Source organism: Coffea eugenioides, chromosome 6, assembly GCF_003713205.1.
Source record: "Coffea eugenioides isolate CCC68of chromosome 6, Ceug_1.0, whole genome shotgun sequence".
In the NCBI taxonomy this organism is placed as follows: domain Eukaryota; kingdom Viridiplantae; phylum Streptophyta; class Magnoliopsida; order Gentianales; family Rubiaceae; genus Coffea; species Coffea eugenioides.
In genome coordinates this window covers 3,627,821-3,646,246 of record NC_040040.1, presented here as the reverse complement: position 1 = coordinate 3,646,246, position 18,426 = coordinate 3,627,821, and the positions used below count along the sequence as shown (strand labels likewise).

At 34.9% G+C, this 18,426-nt stretch overlaps 2 protein-coding genes across 3 annotated transcripts; one reads left to right on the top strand and one right to left on the bottom strand.

Moving 5' to 3' along the window:
• Window positions 1-1,292: 1,292 nt before the first annotated feature.
• On the bottom strand, window positions 1,293-6,999 carry LOC113774560 (ras-related protein RABE1c). Its single transcript, XM_027319102.1, has 9 exons — window positions 6,840-6,999; window positions 6,551-6,672; window positions 4,178-4,250; window positions 3,990-4,090; window positions 2,631-2,696; window positions 2,345-2,442; window positions 2,212-2,274; window positions 2,046-2,138; window positions 1,293-1,710 (listed from the first exon to the last, which is right to left on the bottom strand). The coding sequence occupies exons 2-9, from the start codon at window positions 6,621-6,623 to the stop codon at window positions 1,627-1,629; spliced, it is 651 nt and encodes a 216-aa protein (XP_027174903.1). The 5' UTR covers window positions 6,624-6,672; window positions 6,840-6,999; the 3' UTR covers window positions 1,293-1,626.
• Window positions 7,000-13,338: 6,339 nt separating this feature from the next.
• On the top strand, window positions 13,339-17,608 carry LOC113776078 (soluble inorganic pyrophosphatase 4-like). Of its 2 annotated transcripts, none has more exons than XM_027321153.1 (9): window positions 13,339-13,426; window positions 13,592-13,684; window positions 14,243-14,405; window positions 14,521-14,549; window positions 15,781-15,846; window positions 15,915-16,022; window positions 16,376-16,634; window positions 16,769-16,850; window positions 17,312-17,608. In XM_027321153.1, the coding sequence occupies exons 3-9, from the start codon at window positions 14,252-14,254 to the stop codon at window positions 17,352-17,354; spliced, it is 741 nt and encodes a 246-aa protein (XP_027176954.1). In that variant the 5' UTR covers window positions 13,339-13,426; window positions 13,592-13,684; window positions 14,243-14,251; the 3' UTR covers window positions 17,355-17,608. The 2 variants fall into 2 exon arrangements, with proteins under 2 accessions (XP_027176954.1, XP_027176955.1); XM_027321154.1 differs by lacking the exon at window positions 13,339-13,426 and having other exon boundaries at window positions 13,435-13,684; window positions 16,376-16,441; window positions 16,514-16,634.
• Window positions 17,609-18,426: the final 818 nt, after the last annotated feature.

The window sequence follows — 18,426 nt, the reverse complement described above, 5'->3', positions numbered from 1 at the left end:
CCATCGACATTATTGATAATTAGAGCTTTCTCAAGCAATAAAAGTTCAAAGGAGAGAAAATGATATTGGCATCCGCCCCACTCACTATTATTATAAGATTAAAAGGCTTGTTTCTTTTGCCTTTTCAACGACAGTGTCCAATCGACGCAACTCAACAACTTGAAGCTGCTAGTGTATGTGGCACAACAAACCACAAATCAGACCTTACCCCTCTGCTTCTTTTTTTTTTTTTTTTATCGATACAGAGGTGTCCGGGTCAATCCTTACGGGGTCCGACTAATCCCCCTGCGCTCCAAGAGAGGAAGCCCCACTCCACACCCTGGTTGCCACGGGACTCGAACCCTGGTTGCCAAGTAAGTGGCCATACCCTAAAGAGGAGGAGCGAGCTACCCCGTGGGAGCGACCTTACCCCTTTGCCCGTCAGCCAACTATCCCTACCCTATGGATCACAATCGAGATTTAAAAAATCTTGCATAACATTTTCCTCCTCATTTGTACATTCTTAGCATCAAAAGCTGATGGCAACAATAATAGTTTGACAAATAATTTCAGACTTGAAACACGACAGAACTTCATCGATTGCTTTCCGGGCTCGATGAACTATTGATTGCTACAGATGAAAGTGTAATTCTTACGACAAGAAATGAAAGATGCTCATGGTAAGATGAGGTGCAAGTGTTTTTAGCCCCTTAAAAGTTTGAATAAAAGCAAATGTAGTCCCAAATGTTACAATCTTTTACGCACATTTAATCCTAATGACTACTTTTTACCAATTATTACCTGAATAAGGTCATCTGCTAGTAATTAATTTTTGCCAAAAATTTTAAAAGTTAATAAAATATTACTTGCTATAACGTGCAATAAAAAATGACTAATTACTCATACTGATCATGAGAATAATTAGCCTTTAAAAATCAAAATTTTCTCTTGTCCGTCGAATTTTTATATTTATGAAATAAATATTAATTATTCACACAATCAGCTTGCAAGTAATTAATCAGTCCTCTTTTATTATAAATTGTTGGCAACAACATTTATTTCAAGTTTTGTAATTCTTTTTTTAAAAAAAATAATTGCCGATATTTAACAGCACATGACCGAATTTCAATAGCAATTGGTAATAATCAGTTAATGGGACTAAATGTGCTTATAAATTAAAACATTTGAGACGAAAAATGCAATCTCTCTATGCAGAAATATGTCGGTCACTATCAAACCATCCATAATAACACAAAGGACATGTACGGATGGCAAACTACGTCACTAAATCATGGCAGGAGTTCGACCACAAGTAACACAAGGACACAAGTGTTCATACTTTCAACTATCAAATCAAAAGTAACAGTTTGATTTTTTTCCCCCCCTTTTACTTCAAAGCAAGTACTAATTAGCAAAGTAAAAATGAGACTTGTATACTTTTTCCCCGTTCAAGTAAAAGCTGCCAACATAACACGACTAAGGGCTGAATAAAATAAATGCTAGTCAAAACAATACAACCAAAACCAACATTGTTATGACAAAGATTAGTTTCCCAACAGAACAGATAACATTAGGATATTGCTGTCATAGCTTGTACCCTTTTTCATGACAGCCACCTCATCATTTATCTCAGACGCACTGAAATGCTCAAGAACCGCAGCACGCTGATTTCTGGGCAGCTTGAGCAGCCCCTGCCGCCTGGTCTGGTTTGTTTATTTTGATGGTTGGGGGCTGCATGGAAACAGGACCAGAAAATTAGTAGTGTTTCCGCCTTATATCCCAAAATCCACCAGTGCAGTGCAGTGGACGTCTTTTCTTTACTTTCGTTCCAGAGGGAGGTAGGAAGGAAAACACAATTCATGAGCTATTAACTTTATCATCTACTCATAACACCATATCTCAGCTGCCTATCTGTACCCTTTTTCCTTTTTATTAGAAACAGCTTCACCATGTTTACTTAAAAAATCGAGTCGCAGAAAGCAACGGGACTATTTTAATCGAATGAAGAAGAAAAAACAAATTCGTATGTAAAATAACATTAAGATCTCTGCTCAAGAAGCTTGTACCTCAGCCTTGGAGTCAGTTTCAGCAAGTCTTTGCTTGATATCCCGAGCTATTGAAAAGAAAACCTCCTCAACGTTCAAGTTTGTTTTTGCGCTCTACATGTCATCATATTATTAACATTTAGCTCTTTGGCAGATTAATACAAAATAACCAGCTGCATAAACTTACAGTTTCGAAGAATTTAATTCCATATTCATCTGCCAGTGCTTGACCCTTGGAAGTCGGAACAGCCTAGAGAAGATGATTCACATTAAATTAATCTTTGGAAAGAGAGAGAGAGAGAGAGAGAGAGAGAGAGTACCCTTTTGCTCTCATCCATGTCAGCCTTGTTACCCACCAATATCTTGTTGACATTGTCAGAAGCATGTTGTTCAATGTTCCGAATCCAATTTCTAATGTCTGAACATTGCAAATTTAGTTATAAACCAATGTCGAAGCAATCAAATAGAGAGGAAGCTCAACTATTCAACCAGAGCTGTGCCTTCTTGATTAGTTTTAATGCAAGCCAGAGGGCATAATAAACAGTCAACCATATAAAAGTCCAAGGCCAAGCACCATATAAGAGAAAAAACGAAAGAAAGACTTACTGTTAAATGATGACTCATCTGTCACATCATAAACAAGCAGAATTCCCATGGCTCCCCGATAATAAGCTGCACAAAATAAATGATATAAGAAAATTAGGCCAAACATTTAATAAGTTCCAACAAAATTTAGACATCATACAACAAACATAAAAGACAAACTTCCAACACAAAGGAAAAATAGGCACATGCACGGAAAATAGAAGTCAGCTAGAGCTCAGTTAAAGCACATGCAGAACAGAAGAAGATTAATTGCCAATTTGATCTGGTCAGAAGCAACATTTTGTAGGTAAGGTTGGCTTTCGAGAAATTTTATTCATGCTAATTTCTGCTATAGGTACAAATTTTCAATACAATCCCTAAATCATGCGAAGGCATTTTCAAGATTAAGCTCTCTCCCCGTCAAATGCAAGGTTTACATCGATCAAACATCTTCTGCTGCTCCCCTGAAGGAGCTAGTGAATGTTAATATGTTAGCATCATCCACCATCGAACAACTCATTAGATCATAGACAAGTATAAACATTTGGAAATTGCAGCAAAGGAGCCATCTACTATATTCGATTTTATGTTGTCCCTTTAGAATTCCTTAAATCATGTTGCAAAGGGCTATAAACTTCATGCTGCTGCTTTGAGATCCAAAAGACAGAAGCCCAAAAGAATTCAACTCAAATTTCAATGGTTGTTAGCTAGCTATGTATACAAGTTCAACTACAAGAAAGAATTTAACTGGGAAACAACAACTTTGAAAGCAAAAAAATTCTTATAACACATTCTCAGTAACATAATTCTTTTTTTTCTATTATTGATAAAAGACATTAGTGTTTGGATAATAGATTATTTGGGATAATTTTTTTTAAAATACTGTAGCACTTTTAATGTGATGTATGTGAGATAAAAAGTTGGTTGGAAAATGTGTTGATGATGTAAGCAAATAATCTACAATCCAAAATCACTGCTCTGTATGTGCAACAAAGAAGACATCTACTAACTTAACAGGATATGCTTTGTCTTCAATCCAAGAAACCATTTCCCAATAACATTTCTAGGGAAATGACGTGATACCACATGTTCACCAACACTGCTCTGTATGTGCAACAAAGAAGACATCTACTAACTTAACGGGATATGGTTTGTCTTCAATCCAAGAAACCATTTCCCAAGAACATTTCTAAGGAAATGGCGTGATTCATTATCTTGACAATTGATCAGAAGATATTTCTCACTATCCTTCCAATCCATTATAGCAGGATTAGCGAAAACATAAGCATTCAACTGGATGAAGCAGTTGAGAGAGGCGTCCGAGGTCACACTAAAGAAAGAAGTCAACAAGGTAACAGCATACAAAGATTACACACTCACCCGTTGTGATTGTTCGGAAACGCTCCTGTCCTGCAGTATCCCATATTTGCAGTTTGATCCGTTTCCCATCTAGCTCAATAGTACGAATCTTGAAATCGATCCTATGCAATCAATTTCGCATCGTAACTAGTTTGTAGAAAATAATCAAAAAGACAACATTCTAGTAACATGAAAATAACATCACCAACCCAATAGTGGTGATAAAACTGGTGGTGAAGGAACCATCTGAGAAACGTAAAAGAAGGCAACTCTTACCCACACCTGAAAGTCAAAAACACAAATTCACAGATATATAAGAATCCAGGATACAGTTAAGTTTCACAATAGCATAGTCACAAGACATTAACCGAGCACCCTATGTTGAAAACAAAATCAGAGTCAAGTTCAAACCAAATTCATATACTTCCAGTCTAAAACATGTTGAGCAAGAGAGTTCCAGCACCTTAATGTCTGAAAGTTATGATAGAACCAAAGTCCATGAACTTAAAACCTTGCTTTTATTGTTACGCCTATATATCACTGCTCATGTTTGACTAAAAAACTCACCATTTTTCAGTCTGAGTATAAAAGGCACCTAACTATCCTGTACATTAAATGCCTTCTTATCCAATAGACCCGAAAAAGAGAGGAAATATTGAGTCTTAAACCGATCTGTCTTAACAAAATACTTAAACAACATAATACACCAAAGCCTAATTATTGTAACACTAAGAGGTGCATTACTCTCACAATCTATAACAAAAAGACAACCTCACAAAGACCAGACATGTGAAGATAAAACTTATGCTAGAGATTCAATTTCAAGAGCAGTCCTTTGAAATTGAGAACACAATAGCATATCGAAATCCTTTAAGTTAACAGAACATGGAAAGGCAAGAAAACCACACTGATACCACCGTCCTTCAGAATACAATCATTAATTACATAGAAAAGCACATAGGAGTCTCAAAACTACAATATTTTAGTATATTATAAAGTTTAATCTAAAATGAATGTTTGTTTTGGATTTACAACAAATGTCTTCTGGGGAAAAGCTAGAAGGATATTAAAAGTCTTTCCCATTCACTAATCTTGAATGGCTAGCCCCAAAATTGGATCACAAAGACACGTCCAATAAGGGGGGGATGAAACCAAAGTCAATATCTTAGAGTTCAAATAAATGCCAAAAACAAAGACTAAAATTTAACATTTTCCAATCTTCTTAACAAATTTTCACAAAAAATGATGTAACCAAACACCAACTTCAGTACATAACTTAACTAGTTACACTTAACTTCAATTTACATCACATATGCGAGATCACAGTCAGAACATGATAGAAGAACTATCAGATTCAAACACAAGAAATTTCAAGTTGCTGCAATTGACAACCATGGGTTGTATAACTTAGAAAAAAGTTAAGATTACATATTGAACATCTTTTATCAGAAAACACAAATTCCATGACTACAAATGAGATAAGTAGCTTAGTGGATCATACACTGAAAAGAAGAAATATTTTCTTCTTTTCCTCTTTTTTTTTTTTGGAGGGGGGGGGGGGGTTTGGGGGTGTTGGGGGGCTAAAGAGAATTCTATGTCATCTGACTGGCTAATAAAAAAGAACCATGTTTAGTTAATCATCCAAAATTGATAGTTGTTAAGAATCTATAACAATACCCTCATGACAACTGATAAAAATCAAGGCAAATGAACCAAAACTATTACCCTCCACAGAGGATCACCAAACTTGCCAAACCAGTTAAGCATAGCTGTGAAAACTCAATTGAGTACTCTAACATATCGACAAACATGCAAGTAGAACTCAGGAGACCTTTCCGAACATTACCTGTTGCAAGTAACCGCAAAACAGCATATTTAGCACTCCAACATGAAAAAATTGTCCAATTCAAGAATGTTGGTTACTTTTTGCTTGCTCATTCCAATTTTGAACTCAAGGCTAAATAATATAACAATTCTAATCTCAAATTTTCCCCAAATCATTTAATATTGTTGTCCTTGCACTAAACAGCTCCAAAAGGTCTAACTACAAATTTAAAGCTCAAGCTAAGTCCCTTAGTGCAATCAAGTGAAGAAACATCACTCTGTGTTTGACAAGCCAAGTTGACATTACTGACAATAAAGGTTCTATATCTAGGACGCAAAAATGATGTGCATTTTGGACGCCATTAAAATTCTGCATGGAATACTTGGATTCAGCATTTTAGCTATCCTGAATAAAAAGCAGTTAAAGGCAAAAGTCTGTCCAACTAAAATGGCCCACGAATCATATTTTTAGATTCAAACTTCAACAAAAATCCCCAAGTTACATTGTTTAAAGCTTTATCAATTTACAAGTTGTACGCTATCAAACATTGAGGAACAAACAACAGCCATACAAAATGCATGACAGGCAAAAATGTGGAAGAAACAAAATCCAAGACCAACAAAAAAGGTCAACATATACAGAAATGACAAATGTAGAGGCATGAAAAAGGGTGTCTTTTACGAAAATAAAATTGGGGAGACAATAAAAGAAAGAAAAGGAACAGAAGTAGAAACTAAGGAGGATTGAAGGACGTTACCGCTGTCGCCGATCAAGAGGAGCTTTATGAGATAATCATAGTCGGCTCGAGCTCTAGCGGGCGGAGCAGCCATCTGATTTGATTGGATCTCTCAGATGCGATGTAATGGAAAAATATATAACCTAAAATCGAACCAAAGTAAACGATTAAAACAAAATTGCTCTTACATTAAGCCGTAGATGTTAGGGATTAACAAGAATTTGAAATTTCAAAGAGCGATAATAATATGGGATAAATTTTAACTAATAAATCTAGAAATCGAGAAAGAGGGAGAAATATATATATTTACCAGATCGGAGACAAATACAGAAAATAATAGAGAGATCTAATAAATGAGGGAAGAGGAAAAAGAGGAGGGAACAGGGGATGCGTCCCTAAAACGTCAGCACCGGTCGGCCGTTGAATTTTTTTTTTTCCCCCAAAAACTAAAATATTTTGTTTTCCGTTTCTCACTAAAAAAGTGAGAAAAAAATGCAGTATCCTGTTATCAAGATGCAAGTGGGTCGGATCGCCGCCCCGCCAAGATCTCATGATTACCTGACTTGTATCCGCAATTCCGGATATTCGTAATTTTGGATATTATCAAGCCAATTCCGGATATTATATCATGTCCGAAATGCGGATTTACAAAATTAGCTTACCTAATATGTTCTTCTAAATAAATTTAGATAAAATTAAATCATTGAAACTGCTTAACGATAGAGAGACGTCATTCCAAATAAATTACACAGTTCACAATTTTACTAATCAAATACGTTACCCAATTCTTTAAGAAAATAATGTCAAATAAATTACAAACAACAATAGCGAGCGGCCCAATATTTTGGTGTACACAAATATCGGACCATATTCATCTAGTCATTTATATATTAAAAAAAGAATCCCGGTATCTTAAAAATTACACTAAATACGATTATACTGGTGCGATTATCCAAAAAATGAAGCCTCTAACCCTCTATCCGACATACATAAAAGTAAAATGCTAAAAATGTAGTTTTGGTTTCCAATATTTGATATCTATGCGATTTTAGTATTTAAGGTTTCAACAAAAACAAATTTGATTCCCCAATGTTTGGCACTTTTGCTATTTAATGGACACATAATTGTATGTAACTAAATCATGTTAGAGTGTGTTTGACAAGATTGAAATTAGAAAACTGAAATGTAAATCTATTAAATTACTGAATTGTTAAATACTAAGTGTGTGTTTGATAAAATTGAAATCTGAAAACTGAAATTTGATATCTAAAATCTAAAATATGAATTCTTTAAGTTATTAAATTGTTAAGTACTAAATCTAATACATTTGAGTGTATATCATATGAAGTGATAAGTGAATAATTTATCACTTATTTTTTAAAACAAGTTTTGACAAAGAATTTCAATGCCATTTAATTAGTTCAGGTGTTTAATTTTTTGTTATCAAATGCGTCTAAACATATTAAGACCATGTTTGACAATTTAATTCAAAACTTAAATTTAATGAATTTATATCTTAACATATTCAGACGCGTTTGATAACTAAAAATTAAACAATTGAATTAATTAAATGACATTGATTTTTTTAAGGCAAAACTTGCTTTAGAAATAAATGTTAGATCCTATTTGATAACCCAATTTAGTATTTAAATTTAATGGATACATATCTTAACATATTTACACTGTATGATAAAAAAAATTGAACATTTGAACTAAGTGACACTAAATTTTCTAGGCAAAACTTGTTCCAAAAATTAAATGATAAGTTATTCACTTGTCACTGAATCTGATACGCACTTAAGTGTATTAGATTTAATACTTAACAGTTCAATAATTTAACGGATTCATATTTCATATTTCAATTTTATCAAATGCACCTTTAGTCTGTTCACTTTATCATTTAACGTGTTATCATGTTATACATACAAATGTATCAAATTTAGTACTTAACTATTCAATAATTTAATATATCCAAATTTCAAGTTTCGATTTTTATACTTCATTTTTATAAAACCGTACCATAAATTTTGGATATATTAAATTAAAATATTGAATTGACTTATCAAACAGGATATAAATTTGATACATTCAAGTGTTTATCACATTAAGTAATAAGTGAATAGTCACGAGCAAGTTTCGCCTAAAAAAATTTAGTACTACTTAATGAATGTAGATGTTATATTTTTTTATTATTAAATACATCTAAACGTATTAAAATCTGAATTCATTAAATTTAAGTTCTAAATTGGATTATCAAATAGAATTTTAGTATTAAGAAATTGTCCTCAATCTATTTTAAATTGAATACATTAGGACTAGATTTTTTTTAACCTAAACTTTAGGGATTAAAACTGTATGTGTCAAATATTGATGACTAAATTTATTTTTTATCAAAATTTTAAAGACTAAAACTGTACATGTGCTAAATATTGGGAACTAAATTTTTTTTTCCAAAATAAATCCGCATATTGTAATGATCCAACGGTTCAAATATGTTCAATTTTAGTGACACAAGCAGTTCGGATATGTTCGGAACCATGTTTTTTTTTGGACATAAGGGTCAATTTACACATTCGTACTAGTTATCGTATGGAATTGTTTCGATAGATATTTATGTGCACAATGAACAAACATACTTAAAACAACAGCCTTTTGGATTATTGACCATCATAAAAGCGATTAAGATATTCGTGAGTAAAAGATCAATAAGATTTCAAACTTACTTCCATTAGTTGCCACTCTATATGCCCGTTTGTCCCCTTCTCAAAGGGCTTCCCTCCAATTCAAAGGGGGCTTAGTCGCTTTTGATTTTCAATGACCCAGTTTTTTTTTTCAATGACCCAGTTGAATATGTTATATTCTCTTTACTCTTTAGTGTAGGAATAGGCATAGGTATAAATTGTTAACTACGCGTGGAGGTGAAACTGTCACGTGGTCAACGGGATCAGACCCCAGTGTTGAAAACCTTCAGAGCTGCACAACGAATGTGAAATGGCCACTGGCCACTGGCCATTTGGTCCAGTGGTCATCACCATTAAAGGTGATGATGGAGGTCAGGGGTTCAATCCCTGCCTCCCACAAATTTACCACAATTTGTGGCGGTCTTAATTGACCTTCATCGATAGAGTCTGTACTCACATCGAACCCCCTCCCCTTCCCCTTCCCCTTAGACTAGGCTATATTAGGTTATATGACATCTATCGTTTCGACAAAAAAAAAAAGAATGTGAAATGGCCACTTGGGTAGGAGATGGCCCATGTAGCTGAAATATCAAACATAGTTGGGCTTCAGCCTGGAGAGGGTAGCCAGACTTAAAATTGGCGTTGGTCTTTATTATCTAGAAAAGCAATGAGGCAATTGAAATGGAGCTTGTGGCTTGGATGCTGACCCATTAGTGTAGTGTAGTGGTTAAAATCTCCTCTGTTACGAGTTACTTGATTGAGGTTCGAACAAGCCTGACCGACGTGAGGGAGTAAATCCGTTGTTACAGCGGCCTTAAAATCTCCTGGCTTGGAATTGGAACCAATCGTTAAGTTGGTTGGAATAACTACTGTCTAGTGCAATCGCTCGTCTGCCTAATATCCAAAAGTCCTTATCGAACGAAGAAACATAAAAACAGAACGGAACCACCCCATGCCGTCCAGTTGACAGTTATTATTGCTCATTGATAATTTATTTATTTCATTTTCTTTTAGTGAGGGAGAAAAGCCAAAATTCTAAAACTCGACTTTGCTTATCTATATAACGACTAGTTAAGACAAGACTGACTTGTTCACCACCTGACTTTAGGGCATGTTTGGCAAATAAATGTTTGACAAATTTTGTCTGCTATAAGTTTTTTAACAAATTTAACTACAATAAACTAAAAAAACTTATCAAAATTTTTAAACTGTACATTTTAAAATATCAAAAAATTTACACATTTCAAACATTGAAAAAACTCATTTGTAAACAAACATTGAAAAAACTCATTTGTCAGATGGGGCCATAATTAGTTTGTCCAAAGCATGTTTTTTTTTTCATTTTTTAATTACCAATTAGCCACTGGTAAAGATGGACCTGGATATTGCTTCACCACCAGGCATCTGGTAAGTCCTTTAAAATACCTGGTAACAGGGGAAGACTGGCAAGTTTGTGCTAAGTCAATGGAAAGTGCCAGCCAAGCCACGGCGGTGCACTCGTTTCATAGGTATTTTTTTTCCCCACCATTTTGGTATAAGCATTAAGCCACGGAAGTCAGCGTACTTGCCAATTCCTCTTATTCAACTGAGGCTCAGCATGTTTCCATTTGCTTGCAAAAATTTGGATAAATTTGGTTTCGATCATCAATCAATCCTCGTGTCAGCAGTGAAATTTAAATATACAACTTTTAGAGAGAAAGCGGTCCGTTCTTGTCAACGTAATCAATTTATATTGACAAAAACGAGATGAGATGCTTTCCTTTGAGCGGAATAATAATAGTTCACACTTAACACGTGAATGGTATACATACACAAAATCTTAACGGGATAGCAGTCCCTTATATAATACATATGTTTGTTGAGGAATGTTTGGTTGTTCATCATGTAATGACTACTAATATTATGACATTGTGAATTCTAAAGAATTGGCGAAATCATTTTGGCGACTAATTTATTGCGTTCAACTGTTCGAATGAACTTGCTGACATTTTGTTTCTTTGATAATTTTCATAAGTATTGCCAAGGCCATTATTCAGAGATGGGAACAGAAATTTTGCTAGCTACAACCCATGTTTATAATTTTGGTCAGCTTTTATTTGTTCTTATCCTTGTTTTTTTTTTTTTGGAACCGATCAACTAGTCAGATAATTTGTTGTCTAATTGATATTCGACTTTGCACAAGTTCTGGATTGACCTTGGCTACGCATCAAATGCATGTCTAAATAGATATACTTACAGGAAAGGTTGCTTAAATCGCAAGGAAACAATTGCGAACACTTCAAGCAATTGCTTATTCTTTTCCCCACCTTAGTTTTTTTTTTTAAAAAAAATAACTTTCATTAATTAAATAAAGAATGCGTGTCATGTCCTGAGTGGTCGATTAAAGGGATCCAATCAGATGGAAACTCAGAACGCTCCTAAAGGTTCTAAGGTCCTTATTAGTTACTCCCTCCATCCTATTGAAAGTGTCATGCTTTCCTTTTTGGTTTGTCCCAAAATTAATGTCACTTATTATAATTGGCAATAAACTTTCCCTCATTTCCATCTCATGCCCTTAAATATACCAGATTCCTTTTAAGTTTTTGATGGGTCCCATAAAATTACAAGAGTTGCTCTAATATGCGTGAGTCTCACCGCAAATGCAAACAATGGCCGTGCAAGCTACTTTCTCAAAAAAAGGCTGGACACATTTGTAAAGTATGGGTCCCACACATCTTGTCATCCTTGCTTTTTCTTTCTGCCACTCAATGGAGTAATGCACGGAAGGGGTAGCGCTGGAATTTAGACCAAAATGCGACACTGTTGAAAAGAAGCTCAAGACCCGAAGTGCGACATTCATTTCGGGACGGAGGGAGTATCATTCGATGAGAAGCTTTTTCAAGATGCAACAGAGATTCCACTAGCCAAGTAAGCATTCAAACGTACAACAAGTGCACATATATTCTGCCTTAACGTATCACACTGAGTGATTCTCCTAATGATCATATTCTCGAATAATAAAAAACATGCATATAGGAATATAGGATCTCAGAAATTAAAGAAGAAAAAAAAAACATGTTTGTTTTGATTCCTCTTTCATTTTTAGAGCTCAAATTATACAACTACTAGAGTTTGATTTGGAATGCCAAATATGAAAAATGACAGGAACGTAGATAATTTTAGAAACCTTTCATAAGATTTGAAAAATTATGAAAATCCCCTTTAGAAAGTATGCATTGGTAACAATTGGTGATGTAAGCCAAAAAAAAAAAAAATTAATATCCAATATTACCCCTCCATGATATAAAAAACAAGTTGAATGATAAAAAAAACAAACTATCACCATTATTCATTTGGTGAAAATTTCAAGTTAAATTTTTTCTGGAATACTCAAGCCATATTTTGAAAGCAGGTTTTTGGACTTTTTTTTTTTTTGGTTAAGCAATTTTTGAAGATATTTATTTTAATAAATGCCTCCCTAATTGATTGATCAACTTTTTGTAAATGGATCAAGAAATTTAGTGAAAAATTGGAAATGAAATATACTATACTAGATTGGATGACGTTAGAGTTTTAAAATAAAGAAGTATTACCAAACGGGATTTCTATTTTTGTCTTTTAACTCATTTTTTCACTTATAATTTGTAAAGTTTGTGAAGGAGGCAAGTATAATTTTTCAAATCTCATGGAGTTGGCCTCAATTGTCATAAACCTCAAGGAGGTTTCTGAAATTACCCCTTGTATTATCCTCCATCCAGGACGGGGATTTGAGGTGGTACTAAAGAATATTCGATCTGACCGACCACCGCCCAGAAAATAAGAAAACGCATCGGTAACCGCTCACCGTCCGTTTTCGATGACGCAATGCGTAAAGAAAATGGGAAGCGCGACGAGCAAGAAGACCGTTAGGAATTCCGTCCCCGTCCTAATGGGGTCCCACCGATTTTCCAACCTGACCCAGTCAATTCTAACCATGCTCCACTAGACACTGCCAGTCGGACCGGGAAGGGGACCCAAACCCAAGTCATATTCCCCTCCCTTCCCTGGGGAAGAGAATCCTGCTCTGATTCCGCATAAAAAGCAAAGGAAACACGAGAATTGTCTCTCTTTTTTTCCCATTTATCTTTTACTACTCCGCTTATATTTAAGCGCTCTTTTAAATGCTGAAAGCTTTTCTATATATATATATATATATAAGAGCAAAAGGTGGAAGAAACGGAGAGCGGGAACGCGTAAGGTATTGCCTACCTCCCTCCACGACCAGCATTCCTTTACTCAGCTTCCCTCTCCCTCTCTCTCTCTCTCTCTCTCTCTCTCTAGGGGGGTGGTAGGAGTCCCTGTGCTGCTTCTATTTCTTTCCCTTTTGCCCTCTCTATAAATCCCTATAATTATTCTCTTTCAGCTTCAACTACACGCTTATTTTCGAGATCTGAGCTTTTCTTCGCCCACGCGTTTCTGCTCTTCTCTCCTCTAACTTCTTCTTGGATCATTTTGGGTAAGCTTCTCCATTCGTCGTCCTTTAACTTTTTTTTTTTCTTGCGGTTGTTCTTCCTCCGGTATGTGACATATGTCCCTTATTCTGAGTATTGCTATTCGGTTTCGTTTCGCATGCATCGATAACACGTTCAAGATACTAGTATGTGCACACTTGCTGCCTTGTGCTAATAGTTTCCTTCATTTTTAAGGGTACATTTATTGCTATACATCTCTGCCTTTTTCAAGTTTCAGTTTATGTACTGTAGATCTTCGATTATGGCGGTTCCTGGTGTATATTTTCGATATATGATTTGCTAGTTTATTTTTATGTTGGTTATTCTCGTTGTTGTCTTTCTTTTTTTTTTTTTGGGGCAAGGCGGCGGAGGGCGGGGTCGTTTTATACGTGGATCGTTAAATATCATGTCCTGTTCTGGGGGGATCGGTTGGAGTGGTGGTGATTTTGTTGTGATTACCCGGTCCCCTGTTGTTGTTTTTGTACTGTTGTTTGTATTATTCATCTTTATTGCTTAAATTTATTCAACCACAGGCGTATTTCTGAATTTGTTCGAATGTGCAGATTGAAACTATGGCTCCACCAGGCGAGACCCCGACAGATATTGAGACTCCGGTTAAACCTCCCAAGTCTCATCACTCCTCACATCCACCTCTTAACGAAAGGATCCTCTCTTCCCTGACCAGGAGATCAGCTGCTGCCCATCCTTGGCATGATCTTGAGATAGGTAATTGAACTGTATGCCTAGCTAATGCTGGTCAAGTCTGAATTAAGTTTCCTTTACTGATTGATGTCTTGGAGTTTAGCATGCGCAATGACTCCTTCCACTTGAATTCGTGCAGGACCTGGAGCTCCAAAGATTTTCAACTGTGTGAGCTCTCTGACATTCCTTGGCTTTGTTTTGTAGTCATACTGACCAAAAAAGGTTCTGCACACTTGAGTTAGCTGCTCATTTTTCAGCGGTGAACTTGTTAATAACGTAGCACGTTATCATTAATGTTAAAACAACTTGTGTGTATACTTATTTGATTGTATGGATCTTTCTAAAGTTAATAACGACTTAAAGGATACCTGATGTATATACCGCATACGAATTCAACTACATTATGGAACTGAAACTGGTTAAGCTCAATGACTTTAGGAGCTGACCACATTTATGGTTGATTTTGTTTTCATATTTGTAATCATAAGATGGTAAAGAAGGAATATGAGACGTATGAAGTAGAAAAACAATCAAATGACTCTAGTTGATTGTAAAAGGGTATTACTCTAGCATTTGGGTCCTTAAACATATACTTTTGTGCTCTATCCAATGCCATAATTTTTTGCAATAGTGTCAATGAAGAGCCAAGCTCATTTTAATCAGCATATTTGTGGTTATTATTATGCAATTCCTTGTCATCTTGGACATTAATTAGATATAGGATGACTACTTTTTACAAATGAAGAAATGTAAGGGCTAGTCTTGGATAATGTCCAATATTCCACGAGAGTCGAGATTTTATCAAATTCAAGGAAATCATTCCAAGTCAAGTACTGATAGTCCTTGCTTTTCTTCTTCTTTTTTGGTGGTTAAAGTTTGTTGAAATTTCCCTCTTCAAGTCTGACTACAAAAATTTGCCAATTGGTACACTTAGTGCATAATTTAACACTAATCTATGCCAGAATATCTCATATAACTTTATAATTTTAACTAGTAGCCGAATCATTATGGAGCTCTGATATATAAAGTATGATTATGCCATTTTGCCTTCACAATTGCTAGTTGCTGCTTAGATCAATTGATGCAGCCATTGGGTAACGTAGACATGCTGTGTAAATGTGCAACTGGATATCGCATCTATGGCTATGAATATTTGGAAGTGCAAAATGTTCACCTTGCAAGAAAGCTATGGATATTGGACTACTGAAAAGTTTAATTAGTCTGTGAATATATATTTCGTTACATTACTAACTGTTTGGTTTGACGATTTTGGTCTGGTCTCTTTCTTTCTTACTAAGTCTATTTTGGAATTTCACAAATGTACCTCCACCAGGATTGTGGTTTTAGTTATCCTCTGGTTTAACTGAAATAGCCGTATAAACTGGGTTAACCTTGGCAGGTGGTTGAAATCAGCAGGGGAAGTAAGGTGAAATATGAATTGGACAAGAAAACTGGACTAATCAAGGTACAGAGTATAAAAATTTCTTTTATTGTAATTGTATCATAAATTACCAATTGATTTTGCATCTTCAGGTTGATCGTGTTCTTTACTCATCTGTTGTGTACCCGCATAACTATGGCTTCATCCCTCGTACTCTCTGTGAGGACAATGACCCCTTGGATGTCTTGGTCATTATGCAGGTAAATAGTTGCTATTCATTGTAAATGCAAGATATGAACAAGTGGATAGGTTGTTGAACCAGAAAAATGCACAGTATTGTGCACATGCAACTATGGCTTACTATTAACCTTCCAAAATGAGAGTACAATGCCATAGTAAAGTGGCTTGGTCTTTGGGTTTCACCCATCCACATTCATGAACTCTCACAAAATGGGAAGATTATGCATGTAATTAAGATGTGGTAAAATGTTTGATGACGTTGTCATGCATTCTTGCTACCATCACTTTCAAAGTGGTGCACGTGTGAAGGATATAACTCGTTTCTGTAGAGGTGTGCTTCTTGAGATTTAATTTTCTTCATGTATACATGCAGGAACCAGTTCTTCCTGGATGCTTTCTTAGGGCTAAAGCAATTGGTGTCATGCCCATGATTGATCAGGTACGGCTATCAGTCACAGAAAGAACAGCCTTGCTTTCCCTACAAAATGATCCTAACTGTTTCGTAATACAGGGGGAAAAGGATGATAAGATTATTGCAGTATGTGCTGATGACCCTGAATATCGACACTATAACGACATTAATGAACTTCCACCACATCGCTTAGCTGAGATCAGACGTTTCTTTGAAGATTGTATCCTTTTCAAGAATAAAAACTCTTGCACAGAAAAACCTTTGTCACATGCCTAAGTTCTGTCTCTAATGGCATGTTCTCTATCTTTTTTGTGTATGTGGTCTGTTTTTTTGGGTTTCTTAACAATGAACCAGACAAAAAAAATGAGAACAAGGAAGTTGCAGTAAACGACTTTCTGCCTGCATCTAAGGCCTATGAAGCTGTTCAGCATTCCATGTAAGTGATTTAGCTACACATTGCTCCTGCATATATTTTAGTGGCATTTGATTATACTGCATTTCTTTAGTTATCTGAAACTGCTGTCATCATCTACTTGGATATGGTATAGACTTGTAGGCAAAGCAAAAGAAATTATAACCTTGAGTTCAAGTTACTTGATTCCAGCAGTGTCACATAATGGTGGATTGCTCGATTATCATGGCCAAGGGAAACTCATTGCTTTTGACTGCAACCATGTTTTGACTGTTAAAAATCCTCTCTTTGCTGACTTTTAATGTACTCTTAGTTCAGTAAGTTGTATCTGGCATCATTAGGCTTGGCACTAGTCTACTTTGCACTTCTAACCAGAAGGCGACTGACTGAAGAGAAACAAGAAAATGTTAGATTAGCTCTACTACAATGAACTCCTAGTGTCATTTTCAGTTTGATGATTCGCCTTCTTTTCCTGCTCCGTTCAGGGACCTCTACGCAGATTATATTGTGGAAAGCTTGAGGAGGTAGTTTGATCCATGCTTGCGAGAAACGTGCGGTTCTTGGGGCTATTCGTACTATCTTTGCTGTATCGCGTAGGCACACTTTCAAGTTACACGTGTCATACTACTACTGTTTTGGCTTGATTCAATTGGTATATGATGATGAAGACGAAAAGAACTCAAAGGAGTTTTATTTTATTTTTTGGTACGAAAGATAATCGTATCTCAAAGGAGTTTTATGGAGTACTAATGAACAGATTATATTCCTTTTGTTTGTTCTTTTGTCTTCTCTTTTTTTTATTGCAATCCATTTTATTACAGAAATAAATATTGGTGCATATCTCTCTAATTTGATAGGTGAATAAAAAGAATCGAGAATAAAACCACAAAGATATGAGGTCTTCAATTTTCATGATAAAACTCTTTTTTTTTTACTTATTTATCTCTTTCAAGATAAAATCTAGAATAAAACTTTTTGTATTGACAACTGTCTTTGATTAAATGTAGAGGACATTAATAAGAAAGGTAAAGGTCAAGGTAAAGAATGAAAATGTAAAATCAAACTATAATACATATTAGATTGATGGAAAACAAATTGAAAACGGAGGTCCATTGGTTTGTTTGGACAGCAAATTATTTGGTCAAATATAATAATATTCTGATATTATCATTATAATTTTCAATACAGGTTTTTATCTTTTCAATTACTTTTTTATCTCACATACATCACATCACAAAAAGTGTTTTGCTGATATTACCATTATAATTTTCAATACAGGTTTTTATCTTTTCAATTACTTTTTTATTTCACATACATCATATCACAAAAAGTGTTACAGTAATTATTTCAAATAATATCCTATCCAAAGCTTGAAAACGAGAAGAGTGGTCTCTAACTTTTATAGAAACTAGAGGGGAGATTAGTGTATTTTTTTTTTAAAAATGTTTATACGGCAACAACAGTTAGTTATTGTCGAGCAAGAAATAAGTGTTTGAATACGAGATTAATTGGGATAATTTTTTTTAAAAATATTGTAATAATTTTTTATTTGATATATATAATATAAAAGATAATTAAAAAATATATTAATTATATAAAT